Raw genomic sequence first — 24,521 nt, 5'->3', positions numbered from 1 at the left:
CTTACATGTGTATGATATCGGAGAGTGTCAGCGAAATAAAATAAGGCTTTTTGTTTTTAGAGCTTGGATATGTGTTTGTTCTAGATTTTTATTTCATCATGAGATCTTCATTATCTAGTGACAGTTTTTAACAGTTGTGTCCAGAGTCAACATTAAGTGGTGAAAGATTTCACAGCTGTCTCAGTAAGCTGAACTAGCTGTCTATGATTCCTAGACTTATCTTTCTATGTTCTGACAACACAAACATCTTAACTGCAAAAGTTCAATGTATGTCAGTAATATTTTAAAGCACAGCAGTTGTTTGCATGTGGCTTAAGGGTCATGCTTACTGACTGGTAACAGAATATAGTGAAGTAGCAATGTATGTAAGGCTGTGTCTCTTGTATTTTAGCAAGTTTATTTTGAACCAGGTTCAGTCAATCGGTCTCCGCTTAAGATCAATTAGTTTAGCATCAGAGTGTCTGGTCAGTTCATTTATGACTTTATGGTTGCTTTCTGTGGTGCACTGTTAGCAGAGAAAGAATTCTTTAATGGAATTTTAATGCAGAAAAATCTATCTTCCTTGTGCTTCCATTTGTATATTCTGCACATCCATGAAGCTTGTCGTTGTGATATCCTTATTAACAGTGAAAAGAAGGATTTGATGGAGATCCTTAAATATCTTTGCTGCACAGCTTAGCAGCTCTTTAGACCTTTCTGACTCATCTATTTGAAATAATTGCTCATTTAGCTTTCCTGAGGAATCTGCTTGCTTGTCTGAACTGTGTTGCTTGATTGCCAAACTGAGTCTGCTTGCCTGAACTGGGTTGCTTGATTACTAGACTGAATTATGAGATGTTCCAGAGCCTAAAGGGATTGTCTTCTCAAGTGCCTGACTTATGAATGGAGATCTGTGAACAATCGGGAATTAAACAAGGAAAAATGGAAAAGGGAGAATAGGAGGAAGATGTTGAACAAAGGAATTCAAAGAGTTAGACTGTTTAGATCAAAATAATGGATGACATCCAGACAAATGTTGTGTATGCTAGAAAAAAGTTCACATACACAACAAGGGGCAATTCTCGTCGGGATCCCCTTTTTTCTGCAGCGCAATGTGCTTCCTGAAAATATGTCCCTAATAGCAGAACCCCCCCAGGATATATTTTTGAGAGGCACAATGGGCTGCACTGGGAAAAGAAGATCAGTGGAAATGGACCCTCTTCCAGTGCATGAGCAAACCATTTTTTGGGTACACAACATTTGTCTGGATGCTAGCCAATAATTTTGGACTTTTCTGTAGACCTTCATAAAATAAACAACATTTTTAGAAATTAGAAACGGCTCAAAGCTTATTTTTTCTTTTTAAAATTTGTTTTCTGAAGGAACTTTGGTAACATTCCGATAGCTGAAATATTAGCGTTTCCCCCTAAGGTTTATAGCTGTTTCTCAAACTATAATTATGGTTTGGGTTACTATAGCATTGAATAAAAATACTATTTTCCTTAAAGGCACACCAGTATATCTGTCACCTGGTTCCTCTTAGGCAGGCTGTGTCCTAAAGTTATTGGATATGCTGATCCTTGTGTTCAGCAACGCGAATCCTGCGGCATGAAAATTTGTGTTGAAACTTGCACTTCAGGTGTATTGTTTAATTGTACAAAACTCAGCACGCTTGAGGTTTTGTAACTTAGCATTGGTAGCAAGGACATGAGGTGTCTGCCTCATGTTGGTGGAAAGTGAATTTTTCCTTAATCTACTGCTCATGTATTTGCAGCTCTGCCTAGAGAAACTCTGCAGGCATTTTTTCCCCGGTGGTAGGAGAGCCTCAGACAGGGTTATGTAGTGCGCATGCCCGAGACAGGACTGGATCTTGTGACTCTTTGTGGGCGTAGCCGTCCCCAGTTCCAGTTCTGTCTCGCTCGAGACTAGACGGTTCTTGAGAGAGCGCTTCTTGGCTATTACTCTATTTTGTCACTCTATCGATCCTTCTGACCTTACGCAGCCCAAAACTCGGCTGTTTATCTGTTTGTACTCTTTCCGCCTCTTTTCAAGTGTGCGAGGGGGGGAAGAGAGCTTGCTCTGCATTCGGCTGTAAAAGTGAGTTCAATAACTATTTTCTTCTTACGTTTGATTCGGCATTAATCTGGCTCTAAATCCAAACGTTTTTTGTTTAATTTACTCCCTTTATTAACGTCCTCATGGACATTTCGCACGCCGAAGAGCTGCTTCAAGGGTCCCTATCGGAGGCTTCGGTGTTACCACAGCCCCCGAATAACGCGCGGCCAGGTCAATCCGCCGCTCCGATTCCCGCTCAAACGGCTACGGAACAATCTGTTCCCCCTACTGCTGCACCAGTGGTGCTGGCTGGGGTAGAATCCGCCTCGGGACTGGCCCCTTCCAAGGCTTCTAAGAAGTCTAAACATTTGGGGGAATTAGGCACTAAAAAGAAGAAGAAAAGAAAGGAGTCCCTGGCAAAGGCGGAGGGATATAAGAGACTTAGCGAGCGGCTGCTGATACAAGCAGTTTGCCGCCGCTCTAAGTCTAAAGTGGCGGGAAACGGTGCTAGAGTTAAGGACTCTCGCAGAAAACAACTTAAAAGTGATGTAAATTGTCGGAGCCCGGTGGGCAATGTACCGACAAATACTACAGGCAATCTCAATTTACTTGCTACGGAGAGTGCAAAACGGCTCCCAGTAGAAGTAGCGGCACAGTCTCCTGTTCCTTTAATGCCTGCCGTCTCCCGCGCCCCATCGCCATTGGCGCAAGGGGCCGCTGTTAACAAGGACCCCTTTTCCCCAGAAGCCACGCAATGGTTGAAAGAATTCTTTTTGAGGGAATTTGGGGCTATGCGCCCCGAAATGGTGCTGGCAGGTAATCCTGCCATTCCGCCAGAGCCCGTTATTCAGGCTGGATTTGCTGTTGTCACTGATCCTATTCCACCCGTATCTGGACCTAGGTTAGGTCACAGACGGCGACCCAACAGGCGCGGTTCTGAAAGGCTGTCCTCCTCTTCCCCAGATTCCAGTCCCAGGCGAAGGGCTATACCACAATCAGAAATTGGGGTTTTTCTTCCCAGGCCTTTGCCGCAGAGGCATAGGAGGAGGCGCAAACACCCCTCTTCGTCCTCTTCGGGATCCAGTGGGGCGAGAACACAAAAGAGACCCAAACATCCGGGTCCTATGGGGCCAGCTCGGCCACCTGTACCAACCTCGCCCCCTCCATCGCAGCCCATGGTCCCTGCGAATGTGGCTACGATTGTCCCACCTAGGGAACCTACCCCCCCATTGACTAGGCAGTCCACCATACCTTCAGAATCGCAACCATCATCGGGGGAACCATCACCACAGTTACCCGATTCGGAAAAGGAAGAGGGTGAACTGTCTGAAGAGGAGGTAGCCCCCCCGATTCCTAACAATGCAAGATTGTTTTCATCAGCAGACTTTGATGTATTGCTCTCCAAGGCGAAACGCGCCATCAATGACGTTACTCCTCCGGAGCAGGAGGGCACTACCTCCACGTTGGACCAGCAGGTGTTTCCGTCATCAGACCCGGTGAGTCCAGCGGTCCCCTTCCCTCCCCTATTTAAGAGGGTATTATGTGCTGAATGGCAACGCCCTACAGCCGCCAAACCGATAGGTAACATTCCGAAAAAACACTACTCAGTGACTACGGATGTTGCCAAGTTGTTGACTGTTCCCAGGGTCGATCCACCGGTGGCACAGCTGGTGTCTGGGGCAGTTGTACAGGCGGAGGGGCAAGAACAGCTAAGGTCACAAGAGGACAGGCGTTGCGAGTCCCTACTCAAAAAAGTTCACGAAGCAACCGCTGCTGCAATTAGGATTGCCACCACTAACTCTATTTTTGCCAGGGCCTCCTTGCTCTGGACGAAAGACCTTGTTAAAATGGTCCCTGCGGATCAGCCAAAGCTTCGCCAGGGCATCAACAAGCTGGCCAAGACGGCGGCCCTAATGGCCGACTCAAGTTTAGATAACATTCAGCAGTCATCCAGAGCTATGGTAGCAGGGGTGGCGATCCGCAGAGCCTTATGGCTTAAATCATGGAATGTGGACTATAAGTCCAAACTTGCATTAATATCGGCACCATTCACAGGCGAGAACCTGTTTGGTCCAGCCCTGGACCCTGTTCTGGTCGATTCGTGGGATAAGAAAAAGGTGATGCCAACCTCCCGTAGATACTCTAGGGGGGGCTTTCGTGGCGCCTCACGTTCCTTTCGTCCCTACAGACAACAACAATTCACTCCATATAGCCAGAGTTATTCCTCCAATCAAGCTCGATCCAATCCATTCAGAGGCGCCAATCGATACTCATGGAGACAACGATTCAGGGGAAACTCGAGGCCCTTCGCCCACAAGTCTGCCAATCAGAGTACCAACTACAAAAAACAATGACGCCACTCCCGTAGGAGGAAGGCTGTCAGACTTCGTAACCACATGGATGTCCACAGCCACAGACGCATGGGTGCTCGAAGTGGTTTCCGACGGCTACGATATCGAACTATCTGCAAGTCCACAACGAAGATTTATTCCAACTCCAAAGTCAGCCGACCCGGACAAACATCTACGGATGCTGTAAGCGATACATCATCTACTTCAGATGAAGGCAATAGAACCGGTCCCTCCTTCTCAGTTTTTTCAAGGCACTTACTCCATCCTTTTTCTAGTGCCGAAGAAGGACGGGTCATGGCGGGCCGTTTTGGATTTGAAATCGTTCAACCACTTTGTTCGAAAACGCAAGTTTCGGATGGAGTCACTGCACACTATCAAAGAGGCAGTGCAACCCGGGGACTTCCTTGCAGCGATAGATCTGTCAGAGGCTTATCTGCATATCCCTATAAGAGATCACTCCCGCAGGTACCTCCGATTCGCATACGATGGAAACCACTTCCAGTACCGGGCGCTCCCCTTCGGCCTGTCATCTGCACCGAGGGTGTTCTCCAAAGTCATGCTGTCGCTAGTGTCCCACCTGAGGCTCAGGGGGGTCCATATGCACCCTTACTTGGACGATCTTCTTTTGAGAGCAAGGACCAGGGAACAGGCCACCCGGGACGTGGACATCTCATTGAAAGCACTAGAGGACCACGGATTTGTGGTCAATGTACAGAAAAGTCATCTCATACCGTGCCAGAAATTAGTCCACTTGGGAGCACTATTCGATACAGCTGCGGCCACGATCTCATTGTCCCTGGAACGGAGGCAACGAATCGAACACCAGCTCTCCCCTCTTCTCAACAAGAAGACAGAGGATGTCATGATACTGTCCCAGGTCTTAGGCTCCATGATAGCCTGTCTCGGGTGCACGCCATGGTCCAGGTGGCACTCCCGGCCCTTACAGTGTCTGCTCCTCCCCTGGCAGGACCACATCATGGCCGGCAACAGGACGATGATCTCACTTCCACAGTTTGTCCAGGAGTCGTTCCTGTGGTGGCTGTCTCCGGCAATGAGCCGGGGACACCCACTGGAGGAGCCTACTCGGATAATTCTGACCACAGACGCGAGTCTCTCCGGCTGGGGAGCTCACTGCCGCAATCGAGTCGCCCAGGGGTCTTGGTCACGGGAGGATGCTCTACATCCCATCAATTGGCTGGAGCTGAAGGCGGTTCGCCTGGCACTACTAAGTTTCCAGAAATTTCTTTCACAACAACATGTATTGATAAGAACGGACAACGTTACGGTGAAGGCACACATCAATCGTCAAGGGGGCACCCGCTCTCGGATGTTGATGGAGGAGACCAACCTATTGTTCCAGTGGGCGGAACTCAACCTCCTGTCCATCTCGGCGGAGCACCTAAAGGGAGAGAGAAATTGTATCGCGGACTGGCTGAGCCGCAAGGCCTTGGAACCAGGAGAGTGGTCCATCCACCCAGAGGTTTTCAACCAGATAACCATGAGATTCGGACGCCCGCTGATGGACCTATTCGCCTCAGACCGGAACCACCAGGTCCCTCACTTCTTCACCAGGTATCTATCTCATCGGGCGGAGGGCACGGACGCCCTCCATGCTGCATGGCCGCCGGGACTACTATACGCCTTTCCGCCCATACCCATTATAATGAAGACAATTCGAAAAACGATTCAGGAGAAGGCAGACATCATTCTCGTGGTACCGTATTGGCCTCGCAGACCCTGGTTCTCCACCGTAGTCGAACTGGCAATCGACGGTCCGTGGTTCCTTCCACGTCGCCGGGATCTCCTCCATCAGGGCCCTCTCCTACACCACGATCCTCAGTGGTTCAACCTCTCCGCCTGGAGGTTGAACGCTCAAAATTGGAGGCAATAGGTTATTCGAAGGAAATACAACAAACCATTTTGGCCTCCAGGCGACCTTCCACACATCGGATATACCAGGCTACATGGTCTGCTTTTCTCAGGTGGGCGAGCCAACACAAAGTGGAGCCCACCCAGTCTGGGGTAACAGAGGTACTAAGTTTCCTCCAGGAGGGCCTGAAGATGTGCCTACGCCCATCCACGTTACGCCGCCAAGTGTCAGCCTTGGCAACCATTCTGGACCTGTCGCTCGGCGACCGACATCCCATACATCCGCACATTACGAGGTTTCTACGGGGAGCCAATAACCTAGCTCCGCCCCCGGTCAAACGATTCCCTTCATGGAACCTTAACAAGGTTCTGAATGCGTTGACAAAGGATCCGTTCGAACCAATCTCTTCTATTCCATTGAAGATATTGTCCTATAAGGTCCTGTTTTTGGTGGCGGTCACTTCGGCCCGCCGGGTCTCTGAGCTGGCAGCACTTTCTTCCAGAAAGGAGTTCTGCACGTTTCAGGATGATGCGGTCATTCTCAGGCTAGATGAGACTTTTCTACCAAAAGTAAATTCCCTATTTCACAGGTCTCAAACACTAGTTCTGCCCTCTTTCTGTCCGTCACCGGTGCATAGGAAAGAAAAGCTATGGCACAAATTGGATGTGCGCAGAGCAATCCGCATGTACATTAGGAGAACTAAAGAAATCAGGAAGTCTGATGCCTTGTTTGTCTCCTTTTCTTCACGAACTCTGGGGAACAGGGTATCAGGAAATACCTTAGCCAGTTGGATTCGTGCCTGCATATTAATGGCATATGCGTCCCTCCACTTACCTCCTCCGGGTGGGGTCACTGCCCACTCGACCAGGAGTGCCGCCGCATCAGCAGCGTTCGCTGCACACATTCCGTTGTCTGAGATCTGCAGGGTGGCCACATGGTCGTCGGCCTCACCTTTCATTAAACATTACAAAATCTCAGGTTTTAACGAGCATCAGGCGGCCTTTGGCCGGACGGTGTTACAGCAGGTTTTGTAGTAGCATCATTCCCGACCCAGGGACGACTGTATGTAGCTTGGGCACGTCCCTGTCTGAGGCTCTCCTACCACCGGGGGAAAAGGAACATTGGTCTTACCGTGAAGGGTTCTTTTTCCTGGTGGTAGGAGAGCCTCAGCCCCACCCTGCTGGGGACAATCTTTCATTACAGTCTCTTCACTGGGAAGGGAGATTTGGGGCGTGTCAGACGGCTCTCAGGGTTCTTAGAGATTACCTCCTGTTGCCTTTCACTGTTACCTTTTAGCTGTATGCCTTCACCTTGTTTTTCTGTCAGCCTTCCTCTGGTCATATGTGTGTCTCCATAAAAGCTTCATTTCACAGTTTACCCTGTATCGATAGCTCTCTCTAAGACTCTTAGGTTCCTCGCTCAACAATCCTGGAACTGGGGACGGCTACGCCCACAAAGAGTCACAAGATCCAGTCCTGTCTCGGGCATGCGCACTACATAACCCTGTCTGAGGCTCTCCTACCACCAGGAAAAAGAACCCTTCACGGTAAGACCAATGTTCCTTTCTCAGAACTCCATGCATTTAATGCCAGTCAGAGTCACATGGCCCACAGGTCATGATGCCCTCTAAGGTGAGGTTGCAGAGCATGTGAAATATGAACTGAATGTGTGATCTGAAGATCTATTGATTGTGGACTCTACAAAATGAGGAAGGCATAGGAGAGAAGGATGGGATGTGCAGGTTTGCATAGAGCCTGATTTGTTTTGTTCATGTTGGCTAGCTTGGACTCCTAAGAAAGGGGCACATGGCAATGGTTCCTAGCCTTTTAATTAAGGGGCTGTAAATGAAGAATTTTATATATGTTTGATATCTGGGACTTGGCCACTGGCTGCTTGTAGTAATTTGTCAGGAACTGCTTTGTATTTTACTCGTTCTAAAAAGGAAATGAGTATTATGTTAGAAAATATGTTAGAATATAATGAGAGTAAGTTTGGGAGTGCCTGTTCTTCTCCCAGCAAAAGCTATATGAATGGCAGCTTCCCAACTTCTATACCAGAAGTGAAATACAGTCCATGCAGCTATGACCTCATGTTTCATATGCTTTTCCTGACATGCTGTGACCAGTAGGATTCAGACTGGCGGTGCATCCTAGGCAAGAGCTGTCATCTCTCTCTCTCTCTCTTTCTCTAAGGCGTACCCATCGCTAATCCCATGTGTGGCAGCTCTTGCAAGAGTTCGCGAGCGAGCTGCTGGCAGGGGGAGAGGAAGTGTTGGTGCTGACAGACAGGCTTGTGGGCAAGGCGGAAACAAAATGACGGCGGGGGGCGGGGATAGCAGGGGTAGGTGCGGGGGGGAGAAAACGGCGGTGGGGGTGGGCGGGAAAAGAAAATGGCGGTGGCATCGGGAGACAGGACTGAGGCGCAGATGCTCTGCGCCCAGCCCAGTTAGTTCTTATTAATTTCCTGTGACACTGTATCATTGGGGAGGGGAAAGGAGGGAACACATCTGAATGTGCTACAAACTGCCATGGACCCCAATCTCCAGAAGTTCCACGGGCAGTCAGAACAGTCTATCTTGTGCTAAAATAGCTGGTTCGAACAGGGAAAGTTCCCCAAGGCAAACCTTCAGAGGATCATAGAAAGAGGTAGAGAAACTTGAAGGTGTTCTATCCTCCCTTTGCCATGCTAATAGTTGCGTCTGTAGTGGTGTGTTCATGGAGAGCAGGTACAGGAAGTTTGGTGAGGGATGCCCAAGGTAGGATTAACACAAATTGCAAGTAGTTGGTTTATGTATGGTAACGGGGCGTTGTTAAGTACATTAAAGATCTGGGCCCACAGCTCTCCATTTGATAATTAAACTCAATCATACCCCCCAAGAATAATTACATATGTTTTTAAAAGTCTCTAACATCATAATACAGTACCCATGAAGGTGGAAGCAGCAAAGAGCTAGGTGAGCCTAGTAGCATCCTCCCATGCTCTGTGCAGATGCTTCCACTGCTACACTTGCTTTCGGGAAGAGGTCACAGAAGAGAGAGGTGGCTGATGAAATTTGAGGCTCTGAGCAATACACTGGGGGCTCGTGCCCCATGGGCCACCCGCTAACAATGCCCCTGCATGGTACTGTGAAGTTTTCTTCAGGCAGGATACCCAAACAACATAGGCAGAATGTGATGAAGCATAGTAATCTACTGTGGAGAAGGGGGCATTTCATGTAGCCTGAATCCTGGAAAGGAAAGGGGAGAAGAAATGTGGCAAGTTCAAAAATTTACATATGCTCCTACCAGTGTTACCTCTAACAGGGATTCCCAGATGCTGACTGCAGCTCCCATAATCCCCAAGCAAAAGCCATTGCAGCTGGGGATTCTGGGACTTGTAGTCAACAACATCTGGGAATCCCTGTTAGAGGGAACACTGGCTCCTAACACCAAATTCCAACCAAGTTGTAGTCTTTAAGCATTTCATATCTGGGACCCACTCTTAAGCCTAGTCTGCCACATGAAATTGAGTTTTAATTTGTTCCATGCATATTAGTCTTTTTGCTCTGAGCCTTCCTCACTCTCACCTTCTCCCCCTGTATCTCTATCATCCTCTCTAAACCACAAACCTGGAAAAAGGGGGCAGGCAGGTATTGGCCTTGGTGTGACCCACAAGTCTGAAGACCAGTGGGTTCCACTTGAGAGCATGTAGTTGAAAGCCATAGTGTAGATGCATCCAATAAACGGATGAATGTCCAGCGGGACTCAGTGGGTATCTAACTTGGCCAGCAGCAAACAGATGGTTTAGCCAAACATAGAGAAATCTGTGTGTGGAACTATTAATACATTTGGTTGTTGGTAATCTTAGTGTATTTTGGGGGGGGGGAATTGCCATTAAGGCATTCACACTATAGGGTTGTCTGTGGATGTAATGGTGAGGCATTAAGGCAGGTAAGCATTGGTTATACTCCTGTTCTCCAGTCTACAAAACCGTAACAAATACGCTGTGAAGCTGCTGGGGTAGAAACTCTGGAGGCATATAAAAAGAGAATGGGAAACCAGAAGAAGATGCTGATGCCAAGAGACCAGAAAGTAAACATGGAGGCCAGCAGGATGAGGAGGATGGTACTGATGACGGCTGAAGCATCCCAGTGGTGTTGGCTGCAACCTCTGTTGAACAGCTGAACAAAGTGGTGCTTTCTGCTGCAAGTCTGTTCATGTTGTCATGTGCTTTGAATAAAAGGAGCTGGGGCTCTCTCATATGCTTTGTTGGCAACCTATGACAAATGGACCAGATAGTTAAACACTGAACAGCATCATAGTTTTAGACAAAAAGAAATGATTGTGCCCAGCACAGTGGCATAGATTAAAGGCACAGTTCCAGTGTCTTCATAACCTGAAGAACGTGTTGATTTGTGCAAAGATGATTGCTATTTGATTCCAATGGGATGGCTACTTCTGAACAGGGCTGCCATTTGGGGGATGGAAGTGAATGTCTGGGCTAATCTCTCATATAAAACCACCTACAAAATGCTTTCTTTGGGAAGAAGAATTTTGTTTGGGTTTAGTCCTGGGTGAACATAGGAAGCTGCCTTATACTCCGTCAAACCATAGCTCAATGTTGCCTTCACTGACTGACCAGGACTGTGAAATGTTTCAGGCAGGCGTCTTTCCAAGCCCTACCTGGAGATGCCAGGGATCGAATCTGGAACTTTCTGCATGTAAAGCAGATGCTGTGCCACTAAGCTACAGTTCCATCTCCTAAGGGGAATGTCTTACAGCTGCCAGTGCCCACATGTAATCACCTATCCAAATGTAAACCAAGGCAGACCCTGCTTAGCAAAGGGGACAATTCATGCTTGCTGCCTCAAGACCGACTGAGTGCTGGACTAGGACCGGGGAGACCCAAGTTCAAATCCCCATTCAGCCATGGTACTTGCTGGGCGACTCTGGGCCAGTCATTTATCTCTCAGCCTAGGTTACTTCACAGGGTTGTTGTGAGCAGAAACTTAAGTATGTAGTACACCGCTCTGGGCTCCTTGGAGGAAGAATGGGATATAAAAATGTAAAAAATAAAATAAATAAAATCCAAAAGGGTGGTTCTCCTTTGCGTTATTTTTTCACAATAGGCTGATATTGCCATCCTATAACTGAGATCTTGCCACTTGTTTAGTATTTGTCTTGCATCCATGAGAGTTATTTTGTTGGAACTATCTGAAGTAAATTGCCCTTCCTTTATTGTGTTTGGAAAAGGATAGAACTCCTAACAGGTGTATGTGACCATCTTGTGTTGGTGTTTTGTTTTTGAACAGCTACTCTCACGTATGATACACTCAGGTTTGAGTATGAAGACTTTCCAGAGACCAAAGAGCCTGTTTGGATCCTGGGGAGAAAATATAGTGTATTAACAGGTATTTTTGCCAGTATTTGATTTCAAGAACATATAAGAGCTTCAGTCTGCTGTCTTGACCCCTGCTATTGCATCTTCTCTCTTTATGGTCTTTGGCATGGTATGTGTGTATTATTAATGTTGTTTCAATGTTGTGTCTTTTGATTATACAGCTCTACCATTCTCTTTGTCTAACTAAAAACCTCCATGTACTGTACACTGTTGAATTTTTAAAGAAAACTGTCATTCTTCATGTATGGGTGTCACTGCTTCCCCATTTTCCTAGATAATCCTGATCTTTGGAATCTAAAGCTGTGAGAGAAGTGCTCAAGCAAAGCCAAAATGGAAAAAGGATTCTCCCCACCTCCTCCATGCTTACTGCAATTCTTGTTGTTGTTTATTTGTCTAGATATTTGATGGGTCTAGCTAAAAGGCAGCACGCTTTTATTCTTGAGGCATTTTAGCCAGCACTGTGCCATTTTCTGGAAGTGTATTGATGTGTCTTGTTTTCAATTCTTTAGAAAAAGAGGAGATCCTGTCAGATGTAACCTCTCGTCTCTGGTTCACGTACAGAAAAAACTTTCCTGCTATTGGTAAGTAGCAGAGTTCATTTTCTAGATTTTGAAATTCATTTTCAGAGTTCATATTCTTGCTAGCTGATTTCCTCGCAGCCCAGTGAAGCCAATGAGAAGTCTTGTGTTAGCTCATGCCACCACTATCTGCTGGGCTTATCCTGACATTTGTACAGATGTGGGGTTATCATTTTTCTGCAGAAATTTATCAATATATTTTTTTCTGTGGAAAAATTTCCATTTCTAAAAACTCATTGTGTTACAACAGAAACAATTAATGGGTGCCAGTGCGATATTAGACAAGCTTGGGAATACCAATAAAAATAATTTCTTTCCACACAAAGTTTTAAATAACCCAAATTAAGTGTCTTTATTGACTTTCCCCTGATAAAATATTTCAGTTCAGCTACTTAAAAACATTGAGATACAGCATGGGAAATTAATATGTTGTTTTCATGTCTACTAAATATGTAGGTCAAATAAAATGTCAAATCAGTTCACAATCTATTTAGGGTGCAAAATGCATAGGGAAAATTCTAATTCCGATTTTAAAAAAAAACACCCCAAAACACCACATCTCTGCATTTGGAGTGTGGTATAGGAACAATTTGGTGCTCTGTTACCTACCCTCTAAAAAGTGAATTTATTTTTGCCTCTGGTCTGTGCTGGCATTTGATTATATTTTCAGATCTCATAGAAATGAAGGAAATTTACCCCTACCTTGTAAATAGGAAACACTAAAAAGTACAGAAATTGCAGAATATGAAACAGATTTTGTTTTGGAAGGAGAGAGTACACACTTAAAAAGCTTATCCCCTGCTTTTATTTCTTGACAATTTATTGGTAGTTTAAAAAGTGACTCACACATTAGATATATTTAAATTTTAGTTAAATGTTTCAGGTTCTACCTTATCAATAACACAGATGTTAGATTTCTAAACAGGTGATATTTGTGAGAATTCTGAGAAAGTGAAAATAATTTTAAAGAAAATTAAAAGCAAGGTAATATTCATATATCCTCCCAAGTTAAGACCATGGTGTGCTAAGATGTTCAGTCTGTTTATATAGTTGCTTCTAGTCTCCCTATATTGGATGGTTTCTGTCCAAGAAATCTGGAAATCTGTCCAAGCTGGAAAGATTGTGGTCATTTAAAATGAAATGTTTGGTAACTGGTTGTTCAGACTTTGTCCTTGTAACTCCTGAAATGAGTTTGACAAGCTGTAATTGTTTTCCCAACATATTGCTTATTGTATCCAGGGTGTTTGTTATAAAATGCAGTCATTTTATATAGGGTGAGTTCAGATGACTCTCCAGAAGTTCAGTTCTCAAGGACTATGAACTCCTGGTGACGTGTTGTCTGAAACCGCCAACCTCTGGATCTCAAGCCTGATGTTCTCCACCCATTTGTAATCTACATTTGAAGTTGTGGATGGAGCATATTTGGTGGAAGGCTTGAGAACCAGAGGTTGGCAAGTTTGTACGACACTCTTGTCAAGAGCGCACACTCACCAGGATATGGACTTTAGGTGGGTCATCTGAACCCATCCATAATATTTCCTTCCTTCCTCTAATTTTAGCCTCTAGTCTACTGAGCTGGAGAATATGCATCAGTGAAGCACTGGAGAGTTAGGCAGAGACATAGGCATGACTCAACACCATAGCTAGGCTTCTGAGCCCACCTGTTTCTGTCCAGACATATCACAAACCTCATACACTCTTGTGCTAATTGTAGCATACTTGCCCCAAAAGATTGGTTTCTGTGCTTTCTTTCTGGCTGCAGGGGGAACAGGTCCTACATCTGACACTGGTTGGGGCTGCATGTTACGGTGCGGCCAGATGATCTTTGCTCAGGCCTTGGTCTGCAGGCACTTAGGTAGAGGTAAGTCCTATCCCAATAATGGTTATGACAGAAGGACATAGTACTCTGGTATGTACAGATACTATAAGGTTGTCTTAAAATTGTTTTGACCATCCCTGGGGGGGGAAAACCCTAGATGATAAAGTAGAACCATTAAATACATTCCATCTTATCTTTGGTAGCACTACTTCCTTCAAAATGTATATTGTGTTCAACAAAGGTACAATTCACAAAGGCTATGCTTAATATTGCCTTTGTGGATCAACTTGTTGCTTTCTGTAGTATGAGGTGTTTTGAGTATGAATTTGTCACTCTGGGAACAAAATCGAATTTCTGGTATTATTGATACTGTACATGCAGTGCAGGTAAACATTTGGCTAGAGTGTCCTAAATGAAATCAAGGTGTCTTCCACTGCTTACTTCTTAGATTGGAAGATAAAACATTGATATTTTTGCCAAATAATCTTCATGGTCAGTTTGGGATTATACTCTTCTGATGTCTGTGTAGTATCAATGTGCAAAACAGTGATTGGAAACAAATTCATTCCAGACTTCATCAGCATACATTGTCCATCAATTTTGTGAAAATAATCTGGTACTAGAAGCACTCAGAGAAAATAACTGGTGGATCTAGAAATCTGGTTAAAGTTCCTTCTTGTGTGTTTCAGATTGGAGGTGGGTGAAAGGGAAGATGCAGAAGGATAACAGCTATTACAACGTTCTTAATGCCTTCATTGACAAAAAAGACAGCTACTACTCAATCCACCAAATAGGTAAGGTGGATGCTTGCACTGAGTTCACTTGAATATTACAGAAATTGTGGGAGGGGTTTCTGAATCTATTTTAGCAATTATTTATTTTTCTCAGTAGCCTACTTATTTAAAGTTTAAATTCATAGGCTGCCTTTTGCCCGAGGTCCCAAGATGGCTTCCAACAATTAACAGAAATATAAATAACAATAATTGCAAAACCACATTAAAAAGTTGCAGAGAGAACTGATTAAAAACTCTCCCCACTCAGCCAATGTCAAGTGCCCAATGAAGCCAATATGTTTTCATTTAATGTCTGAAGATGGGGAGGGAGGAGCAGCTGCGATTTCATGGGGGAGAAAGTTCTAAAGCCTGGAAGCAGCCACAGAGAAGTTCCTGGCCCATGTACTCACCAACTGGACCTCAACGGGCATTGACACATAGGGCAGTGCCTCCCAAGAAGATCTTAGTGTGTGGGTAGATATATATGGGAGCAGAGACAGTTCCTAGACCACCCAGCACCTAAACCATTTAGGGTTTTAAAGGTAATGGCCACCACCTTGAACTGTACCTGGAAACAAACAGGGGACCAGTGCAGATGGTATAAAATTTGGAGCCATATGCTCCGTACATGATGCCCCTGACACCAATCTGACTGCAGCATTTTGCGCCAGTTGTATTTTTTGTAGATATATTTTCACAGGCAGCCCTGCATAGAGCATGTTACAATAGTCTAGGGAAGTGATGAAGGCATGAGTGTTAGTGGCCAGATCTGCTTCTCCCAGGAATGGTTGCAGCTGGCAAACCAGCCACAGCCGTATAAAGATGCTGATGGCCACAGCTGCTACCTGAGCTTCCAGGAACAAGACCAGGTCCAGGATTTCCTCCAGATCATTCATCTGCTTCCTCATCCAGAACTGTCTGAACTCCACTTCCCAGATCAGTTTTCCTATTGACCTCTGCTTGTCTGAATTAAGTCTCACCTTGTTAGCCCATATCCAGCCCAAGCACCAGATCAAGACATCCTCTGCTTTCCTAGGACCAGACAGGGTTGATTTGATTAAAATCAAATTGATTTAAATCGCTTCACAGAAGGACTCGATTTTCATGGCTTAAATCACTAGTCAGGAAAATTCAGTTTAATCTTTTTCCTAGTAAAATTGCATTCTTGCTGCCTAATATCACCTTAATACATATTCAGAGATAGATGTAGGTTTCATTTTTAGAGGGTAGGTACACACGTATAATAGGTGCACACTTCTCATAATGCTGTTTTATTTGGGCAACAAGGCCTTGCATTTCTTTGTTGCTATGTTTGCATTTTGCACGCATGCCTGTCCTACCCACAGATACAGGAACTTCATTAAAATATTCCCAAATGGCATCTCTTTTAGACTTGTAAAAGAATATTATCCAATGCATTTAATAGAATGGGTAGAATAATCATCTGAAATATTCTCTCCTATTCTGAATAATGCAGGAAGATATTCTTTTCCAAGTCTGCTGCCATGATAGGTATTTCCCTTGTACAATGGAGGATACACTCTGAAAACCTTTACTCAGGACTACACGAAGAGGTTTTGTTCACTTTTTAAAAACTTACTATTCCTCTCCCCATCCCTTGCATTTATATCCAGAATCCTCCTCTCTCAGGTCTACTCCATCCCCCCAAATCCTCTATTGACCACCTTTGTCTTTGCACTTTTAAAGAGTGGGGGGCAAGGGCTTGAGTGCGTGTGTGCATGCATGCATGCGTGCGCTGCATGTACACACATGCAGAATAGGATTGATCAGGTTTGTTATCGCCCATCCCCATATGGGTTATGGGTAGCCCATCCCCATATGGGTTATGGGTAGCCCATCCCCATATGGGTTATGGGTAGCCCATCCCCATATGGGTTATGGGTAGCCCATCCCCATATGGGTTATGGGTAGCCCATCCCCATATGGGTTATGGGTAGCCCATCCCCATATGGGTTATGGGTAGCCCATCCCCATATGGGTTATGGGTAGCCCATCCCCCTAAGAACTCTTAACATGTTCATAGAATATAATTAGAAGTTATGATTGATATTCATGATGATATCTTTGACTTAGGCTCTTTTTTTTTTTAATGATTTTTTAAAAATTAAAATCCAATTTAAATTTAAAAATCCAATTTGTTTTTAAATTATCAACTTTTATCAAGCCGGGGATCAGATGACATAGTGAGATAGAGGTAAGTATCATGTGAATACTGCTGATATTGTGTCCCAAGACATTTGACAACTTCTCCTAGTAGATTAATGTAGATGAATACCAGTTGCAGGGGAGTAACAGCAAGAGAGGGGGCATGCCCTGAACTCCTGCCTGTAGGCTTCCAGTGGCATCTGGTGGGCCACTCTGTGAAACAGGATGCTGGACTAGGGTTCTTGGGCCTGATCCAGCAGGGCTGTTCTTATGTTATGTTGAACAGTGTGGGGGGCAGAATAGAATCTTGGGGAGCCCCAAAAGCCAGTGTTCATGGGGCTCATCAGAAGGCCCCTGGCAACACCTTCTGGACCCTTCTTTCTAGGTAGGACCAGAACCAGCACAAAACTGTGCCTCTCAGCCTCAACCCAGAGAGGCAGGAGAGAAGGATATCATGTCAATGATACTGAAAGCCACTAAGAGGTCCAGCAGTTCTTGGGCCAGGAACTGGCAAGTCATGACAGGTGTTATCCATGGATCCATCTGAATGTCTGCTTATTCCAGTTTTATGTCTAGTAACTACAGGTAGACCTTGGTATTTGCACGGGTTCTGTTCTCCACAATAACCGCAAATAGTGAAACTATAAATACCGAGTTATTAAAGTCTATTGGATCGCGAGGGTTAGGTTCCTGGAGGCCCGAAAATCTTGTTTAAAAATGGGCAAAAAACACAAAGTTAAATACCCTGCTGTGCTCTGTAGGCCTCCAGCAATGCTTCCCAGGAGTCCAAATTTTGCCATTATTCCTTGATTTTTTTTCATGGAGGGAAAGGGTTTTTAAAAACGAAACAAGCCACAAAATGGCTCCCCACTCAAATTACCTCTGGAAATGACCTCTGAGGTCAGTTCCCCAACCATGGATACATGAAATCACAGATGCTGGACTGCGGGTAATGAGGTTTGCCTGTGTTTGCAATGGACTCAGTTCTGTAATTATAAATATTTGATCAGCAAAGTTTAATCAACCAATTGGTATGCACTTCTATTTATGAAGTATATAATATATTTAAATATAATAAATTATTTAAATTAGTCTTTTTTTGTTGTTTTAAATTCCTGGCTTAAATTGCCTTGATTTAAATCAGTCTGTCTTGTCATCTGATATCAAGCACTTTAATCTTCACAAGAAATCAGAAGGGCTCAGGAGCCCTAGAGAAGTTGGCATTTGATCCTTAAGAACAAAATAGAGAATGCAGGAAAACATGCTATGAGTTTAATCTCTGAATATGAGAACTTTGTGTTCTTGACATCTGTCAAAGTTAGGTGTTTTCCTAAAATAATAGATTGGCTTTTGTACATCTCTCTCTCAATGGTGCTGGATACTTCTCCCTTAAACATACTACAAGAGGTGTTCCCATGATTAGTATCTTTCTCCAAAAACAATGAACAAATTTTCACTGAGTAGGGAATTTTGAGACTTCTCATAATTTTTTTTTTAATGATGCTTTGGCTCAAAAGTGTTAGCAAACTCTTATGCTTAGTAATAGCTGTTCAGATGTAATAGCTGAAGTTGCCTTCACTGAAGGTGCCTTTACTGAAGTTATGGACTAATAATAATGTGTTTGTTGCAGCCCAAATGGGAGTTGGAGAGGGAAAATCTATAGGCCAATGGTATGGACCAAACACAGTTGCACAAGTACTCAAGTAAGTGCTTCATGGTTCCTTCTGTCTTGGGTATGTTTTAGTCCATAAAACATTATGCTTCCCTGATCACTGGGAGGCCATCCCAGACCACTTCTCATTTTTTACTCTTTTACCAGATTATGTGTAATATTTAATAAAAGCTGACAAAAATCTGCTCACTAAAAAAAGGAAATATGAGACTTGCTGCTGACACTTGCTGTCAGATGCTTGTTCTGATGCTTGCTGCTCAGTATTGTCTTCACAGACTGGCAGTGGTTTCTCCAAGGTTGCCGGCAGGAATCTCTCTCAGCCCTATCTTGGAGAAGCCAGGGAGGGAACTTGAAACCTCTGCTCTTCCCAGAGTGGTTCCATCCCCTGAGGGGAATATCTTACATAGTCTCCCATTCATATGCAACCAGGGTGGACCCTGCTTAGCTAAGGGGACAAGTCATGCTTGCTACCACAAGACCAGCTCTCCTCGATCTCAGCTATGCAGATTTCCTGGCCTGCTAACAGTTTTAAATCACTGATATAGCTGCAGCTGTGCCTTTGTAATAGTGCTTCTGAGTCTAATATTCCTCTCTCTTGCAGAAAACTTGCCACTTTTGATACATGGAGCTCCTTGGCAGTGCACATAGCCATGGACAACACTGTTGTAATGGAGGAGATTCGTAAGTATCATTGTGGTGTTGCATTCTACAGGCTCTAGAAGCTCCAATGAAGGGGGGAAATGCAAGATAATATACGAATTGGGTAAAATAATGGGCCAAAGAGGGCAGTTAAAGCAGATCACCTAGGTCTGTTGTTGTTAACAGAACATTCATAGCTGCAATGACATCTGGATAAAGGGGAGGGAGGGATCAAACTGAACAGTTTTCCTTTCAAGCTAGATCTGGCAAGCTTCATACAGACAGTTCAGGTAGCTAAAATGCTGTTGAAATCAAGTTGACAAATGGAAAAAGTAAAATGGGTTATATAACAGAAATAATAGCTCTTCTGGCCTAAAGCCATGATTTTCATATGTCAGACTGGAGGGTTTGAGACCAAGACTTCTGCATCTTGCATTCCCAGTTGAATTCCCTCCCTACTTCTCCAGAGTACCTCAGATTTGGGAGCAGGTTCACAGCCACCAAGATCCTCCTCCTCCAGTCATACTCCTTGTCAGGATCTGAGGCTGTCCCTCTGGCCGTGTCTTTCTCCTCGTCAGCACGACTCTGCTTAAAATAACCCTCTGCACCCCCCCCATAGTTTCACAAGAAAGCTTGGGTCTCTCGCAAGACTGCCCATTTACCCCATGGGATGATGTGTTGGCCAGATACAACCTTATCCTCCAGCTGCGCTCTGAAGTGGCCAGCTGAATATCTCAACCTGAATGGCTTCCACGAAGTGCTGTTTCCTTTTGTGCCCCATGGGCTGCCTCCCAGGCAGTTGCTGCCGCACTTTGACTTCCCTTCAGGGACCTGGGTAGGTTCCTTATCTAGTCAGGATGCTTTGAAGCCCTGACATGTAGAAAAATCCAGAAACAGATACTACTGCCCTAGGATTTGCCCCACTGTGCATGTGAGAATTTTGAAATGCTTGCTTATCCATGTCATTGACCTGCACATAACGACTCATGAATAGCATCATGAGAGCATTTCTCTATTCATTCAGTTAGGGCATATGGGAAAAGTGTATTGACTAACCTGAGTGTGCTTCAAATGCACCAGATCTACATAACAGATGGTATAAAAATTATATATATATGAATGAGAGAAATATATATTTGGGTAAAGCTATTCTTTTTTTTAGCACACATCACAGGAAGTCCCCACTTACAAACAGGTTGTGTTCCAAAAGTTTGTTTACGAACTAGATGTTCATAACTCGGAACACATATAGTTCCCAAGAGTGATGACTTGTTTGTATGTGTGGGTTGGCATTTGTAAGATGGGGACTTCCTTAATGTAATATGTTAGTGTTTTGTATGTACAGATGTTTGTAATTGGATGTTTGTAATTTGGGGAGTGCCTGTGTATTGAGACGGTGTGATTTTTGTAGGAGGGCATTCTAATGGTATGGTGTGGTGGGTAGAGAAGAACAAGAATGAACATGTGGTGGGAGTGGCAGTGCACAGTACTGACTAGATGACTCTTTGATGCACTCAGGGCTGGGCATGACTGGCCAGAGGCGCTTTTGTGCAGCTTCGGCTAGTGCACCAGCTGCGTCCCTTTCTTGAGAAGGCAGGTCTGGCCACAGTTACGCACGCCTTAGTCACCTCACGGCTGGATTACTGTAACACGCTCAACATAGGGCTGCCCTTGAATATTCTGTAACTGTGGCTAGTGCAAAATGCAGCAGCTAGGATTTTATCTGGAGCTGCCTGCTGGGATAATAGTACACCCATTTTGAAAGAGCTGGACTGGCTACCAATTTGTTTCTGGGTCCAGTTCAAGGTGCTGGTTTTGACCTTTAAAGCCCTTAACAGATTAGACCCTGGATATCTGAAGGACTGCCTGCTCCCCAAGGGTTTCTGTCTGCTTGACAAGAACATCGGAGGGGGCTTTGCTCCATGTGCCAATGGTGAGAGAGGCTCAGTTGTCAAACATGCGGGACAGGGCCTTCTCAGTTGTCATTTCATTGCCCTCAGGCTTTGAAATGCTCTCCCAGCTGGCATCTGCTCCTCAGCCTCCATTACAGTTTGTAGAAAACAAGTAAAAATGTGGCTTTTCACCCAGGCTTTTATATGAGAGTGCAGTTTTACTGCTACTACTTTGTGTTTTGCTGTTTTATATAGGTTATTCAACTTTTAAATAGAGATATATTATATTTAATATCTGTACTTGTTATTTCAATTATATTGTAAACAACTTTGGGATTATTTTAATGAAAGGCGGTATATAAATTAAACAATAAATAGATAAAATAAAGAAACAAACAGGAATGTAGTAGGCAAGATGTTTCTGCTTCTACCTTCTTCAGCTGCTCTGATGTTGCTGGAAAGGTACAGTAGCTGCAGTGACAGATCTGGATCGTGATTCATTGCACTCATGAGTGGGTTCTGCACCTGCGCAGGACCATTTGGGCAGAATTGACTAACTCCTCGAAGCACTTAGCCCCTCCCCCTGCACATAGTGCACTTTCTTAGTTTGGGTGGGCTAGAATTTTCTCCTCAGTTCCTTTCTGACCGCCATTGTGTCAGCACCTCACACAGTGAGCTCCTTGGATTTGAACAGTTTTTGTGGAAACAATAGAAATTATCTCAATTATTGCTTTATCCTCTGACTCGGACTGGACCTTACTATTCTTTCTCTCGATGTTTATTCAAATCGAATGGACTATTGGATGGCTTTACTTGGCTTAGACTCGGAACAGACCCTCTACTAGGGCCACTTTGTAAGGGTGGTATAGAAACCGAATGAATAAATAGATACTATGCTACTTGAGTATTCTTGTTATTTCCTTTAACTATGGACAAAAAAAAGACCTTTAAATGTTGTCCCTGCTGCAGTACCAAACTCCCCTTGGCAGATGACCATGATCTTTGTCTACTTTGTTTGTGGGAGGAAGATGACACCTCCACTTGTAAGATTTGTCTACATTCTCCCCACCAAACCAGGAAAAATAGAGCCCTTCGTCTGCAGGCCACCCTTTATGATGATGTGCTGTGCCCCAGCGTGCTGATACCCAGTTCTCCAGTTGGCGCTCCCGTACCTTTTGACATCTCGTACGATATCGAGGTTGACACTGAGCTCGGTGTTGAAGTCAGTGTCAGGATCTGCCGTTGCATAGTCTAAAACCTCAACATAAACTGCCACGATGTTTGCCTCTGACACGTTTAAGGCGCCGAAGCCGCCCCCTGACTCGTCCCATCATAAGCAGCACAAGTCTTGATATCGAGGGTCCAATGCTGAAGGGCCCCCACTTCCAAGAAGCATCAGGAGAAGAGTGCCAAGACTGGACACGAAGAGACTACCACTGCCTCACAGGCTACACCTTCTCTGACTCTCTAGTCGACCCCGATGGCTCCTCGATCTCATCCATCAACACCAGAGTTGATGGATGGTTATAGAACTTGACACTTCTGTGCCCCCGACTCGATGGCCTACTTTGACATTGACGAAGACGTCTAAGTCTGTACTATCTCGACCGCTGGACACTGTGAATGAGGACTCCCTATCGCCTGCTACAACTCCAAGACAATCTCCATCTCCAGCCACTCTCTGTGCAGAGCGTGCTCTCCACCCTTCATCTTCTCCCATGTCTTTCAACATTGATGCAGAGGACGATAATCGCCAAGGATGATAATCTAGAGTACATGCCTGCATCCCAACTGCTGATGGAAGAAGGGGCGATATCGCCTGTTCGGTGGACAGATCAGTGGTGGGATTTTTACTCCAGCTGTTTCCAGGTCCCAAAGCGGGATGGTGGTCTACGGCCAGTTATGGACCTGTGGTGGCTGAACCGTCACATGGATGTGCTTATGTTTCACATGATGATGTTGCAAAGCATCCTTCCTCTCCTCCAAGGAGAGCAGTGGTTTGCAACATTGGATCTCTGAGACGTGTACTTCCATATCGGGATCCAGCTCAACCACAGGCAATACATCCAGTTCACAATGGGACACCAAATCTACCAATACAACTTGCTCCTGTTCTGGTCTGGCGATGGCTCCCCGTGTTTTTACAAAATGCATGGCCGTGCAAGGGTTGACATTTTCCTCCTTCCTCAATGACTGGCTTCTGGCAGGAATGCTAAAAGATCAGTTAGCTTCCCAGGTCTGAGCAGTCCTAAGCTTGCTCGAGGACCTGGGCATCCAGGTGAATTCGTCAAAGTCCAAGCTGCAGCCAGTTAAATGCATAGACTACATGAGGCCATTCCCTATGTGGAGGCACAGTGGACATTTCTGCCTGAGGAGCACTTCTCACACATCAAGACCCTGATGTCCACCTTTGTACCACAACCAAGACAGAAGGCTCACGAGATACAGAAACTGCTGCACCTTATAGCTTCATACAACTCCACTGTGCACTTTGCCAAACTTCGACTCGGACATCTTCAGCTCTGGTTTCTGTCAGTTTTCTGGCCAAACATGAACAGCTCTCAAATGCTACTGACAACCCCTTACCCAATCCTGGTTTCACTCCAATGGTGGACAAAAGGAGTCAACCTACTGTCCAGAATCCCCTTCCAAATGCCTCAACAATCTGCCTGGGTCATAACAGATGCTTCCCTGTGAGGCTGGGGTGCCTACTGTGGGGATCTTCGGGCACGGGGTCTCTGGTCTCCGAACCAGGGCCAAATGCACATCAGGCTTTTAGAACTGCTGGCAGTATACCAGGCACACAAGTCTTTCCAACCATCTCTGATGGGCAAGGTGGCCAAAATCATCCTGGACAATACCACAGTGATCGCTTATATAAACCACCAGGGAGGGACAGTCTATTGCTCCCTTTGTATGCTAAGCTGCAAATTTTGAATTGGGCCATAGCACAATGGATAACCCTGACCGCGATCCACATCAAAAGAGTGAAGAACACTTTAACTGATCGTCTCAGCGGAGCACAACTTTTTCTACAAAATGAATGGGAGATCAATCTCTGATACCTCCAGCCATTGTTCAGGACCTGGAGGACCCCAGAAACTGACTTGTTTGCAACATCCCTGAACAGGAAGTGCCCCCCATATTGCTCAAGGGCTGGCATCAGCCCCAATTCCAAGGGGAATGCCTTCCAATTGGGGTCAAAAGTTGCTATACATTTTTCCTCCTTACCACGTGTTGAACAGAGTTCTGGTGAAAATCCTGCAGGAGTCTGCAGATTGCATACTGTTTGCTCTGTGGTGGCCCTGACAGCCATAGTTTCAACAGGCACTCAGACTGTCAAAGGGT

The 24,521-nt window shown here is 45.1% G+C and overlaps 2 protein-coding genes across 2 annotated transcripts in view; both read left to right on the top strand.

Moving 5' to 3' along the window:
• ATG4B (autophagy related 4B cysteine peptidase) overlaps positions 1–24,521 on the top strand; it is a 42,886-nt gene that overhangs the window by 6,575 nt on the left and 11,790 nt on the right. The window contains exons 2-7 of the mRNA XM_053307054.1: positions 11,546–11,644; positions 12,144–12,215; positions 13,975–14,073; positions 14,721–14,825; positions 18,601–18,673; positions 19,244–19,323. Coding sequence (XP_053163029.1) covers positions 11,546–11,644; positions 12,144–12,215; positions 13,975–14,073; positions 14,721–14,825; positions 18,601–18,673; positions 19,244–19,323 — 528 coding nt within the window. The remainder of the gene's footprint in view (positions 1–11,545; positions 11,645–12,143; positions 12,216–13,974; positions 14,074–14,720; positions 14,826–18,600; positions 18,674–19,243; positions 19,324–24,521) is intronic.
• LOC128349879 (uncharacterized) lies at positions 2,971–5,213 on the top strand. The gene is made up of 2 exons (XM_053307056.1): positions 2,971–3,530; positions 4,247–5,213. Exons 1-2 carry the CDS (start codon positions 3,159–3,161, stop codon positions 4,400–4,402), a joined length of 528 nt encoding a protein of 175 aa, XP_053163031.1. The 5' UTR covers positions 2,971–3,158; the 3' UTR covers positions 4,403–5,213.

This window comes from Hemicordylus capensis, chromosome 3 (assembly GCF_027244095.1).
Source record: "Hemicordylus capensis ecotype Gifberg chromosome 3, rHemCap1.1.pri, whole genome shotgun sequence".
NCBI classification, from domain to species: domain Eukaryota; kingdom Metazoa; phylum Chordata; class Lepidosauria; order Squamata; family Cordylidae; genus Hemicordylus; species Hemicordylus capensis.
The sequence above is the reverse complement of the archived record's forward strand: the minus strand, read 5'-3'. Positions and strand labels throughout refer to the sequence as shown.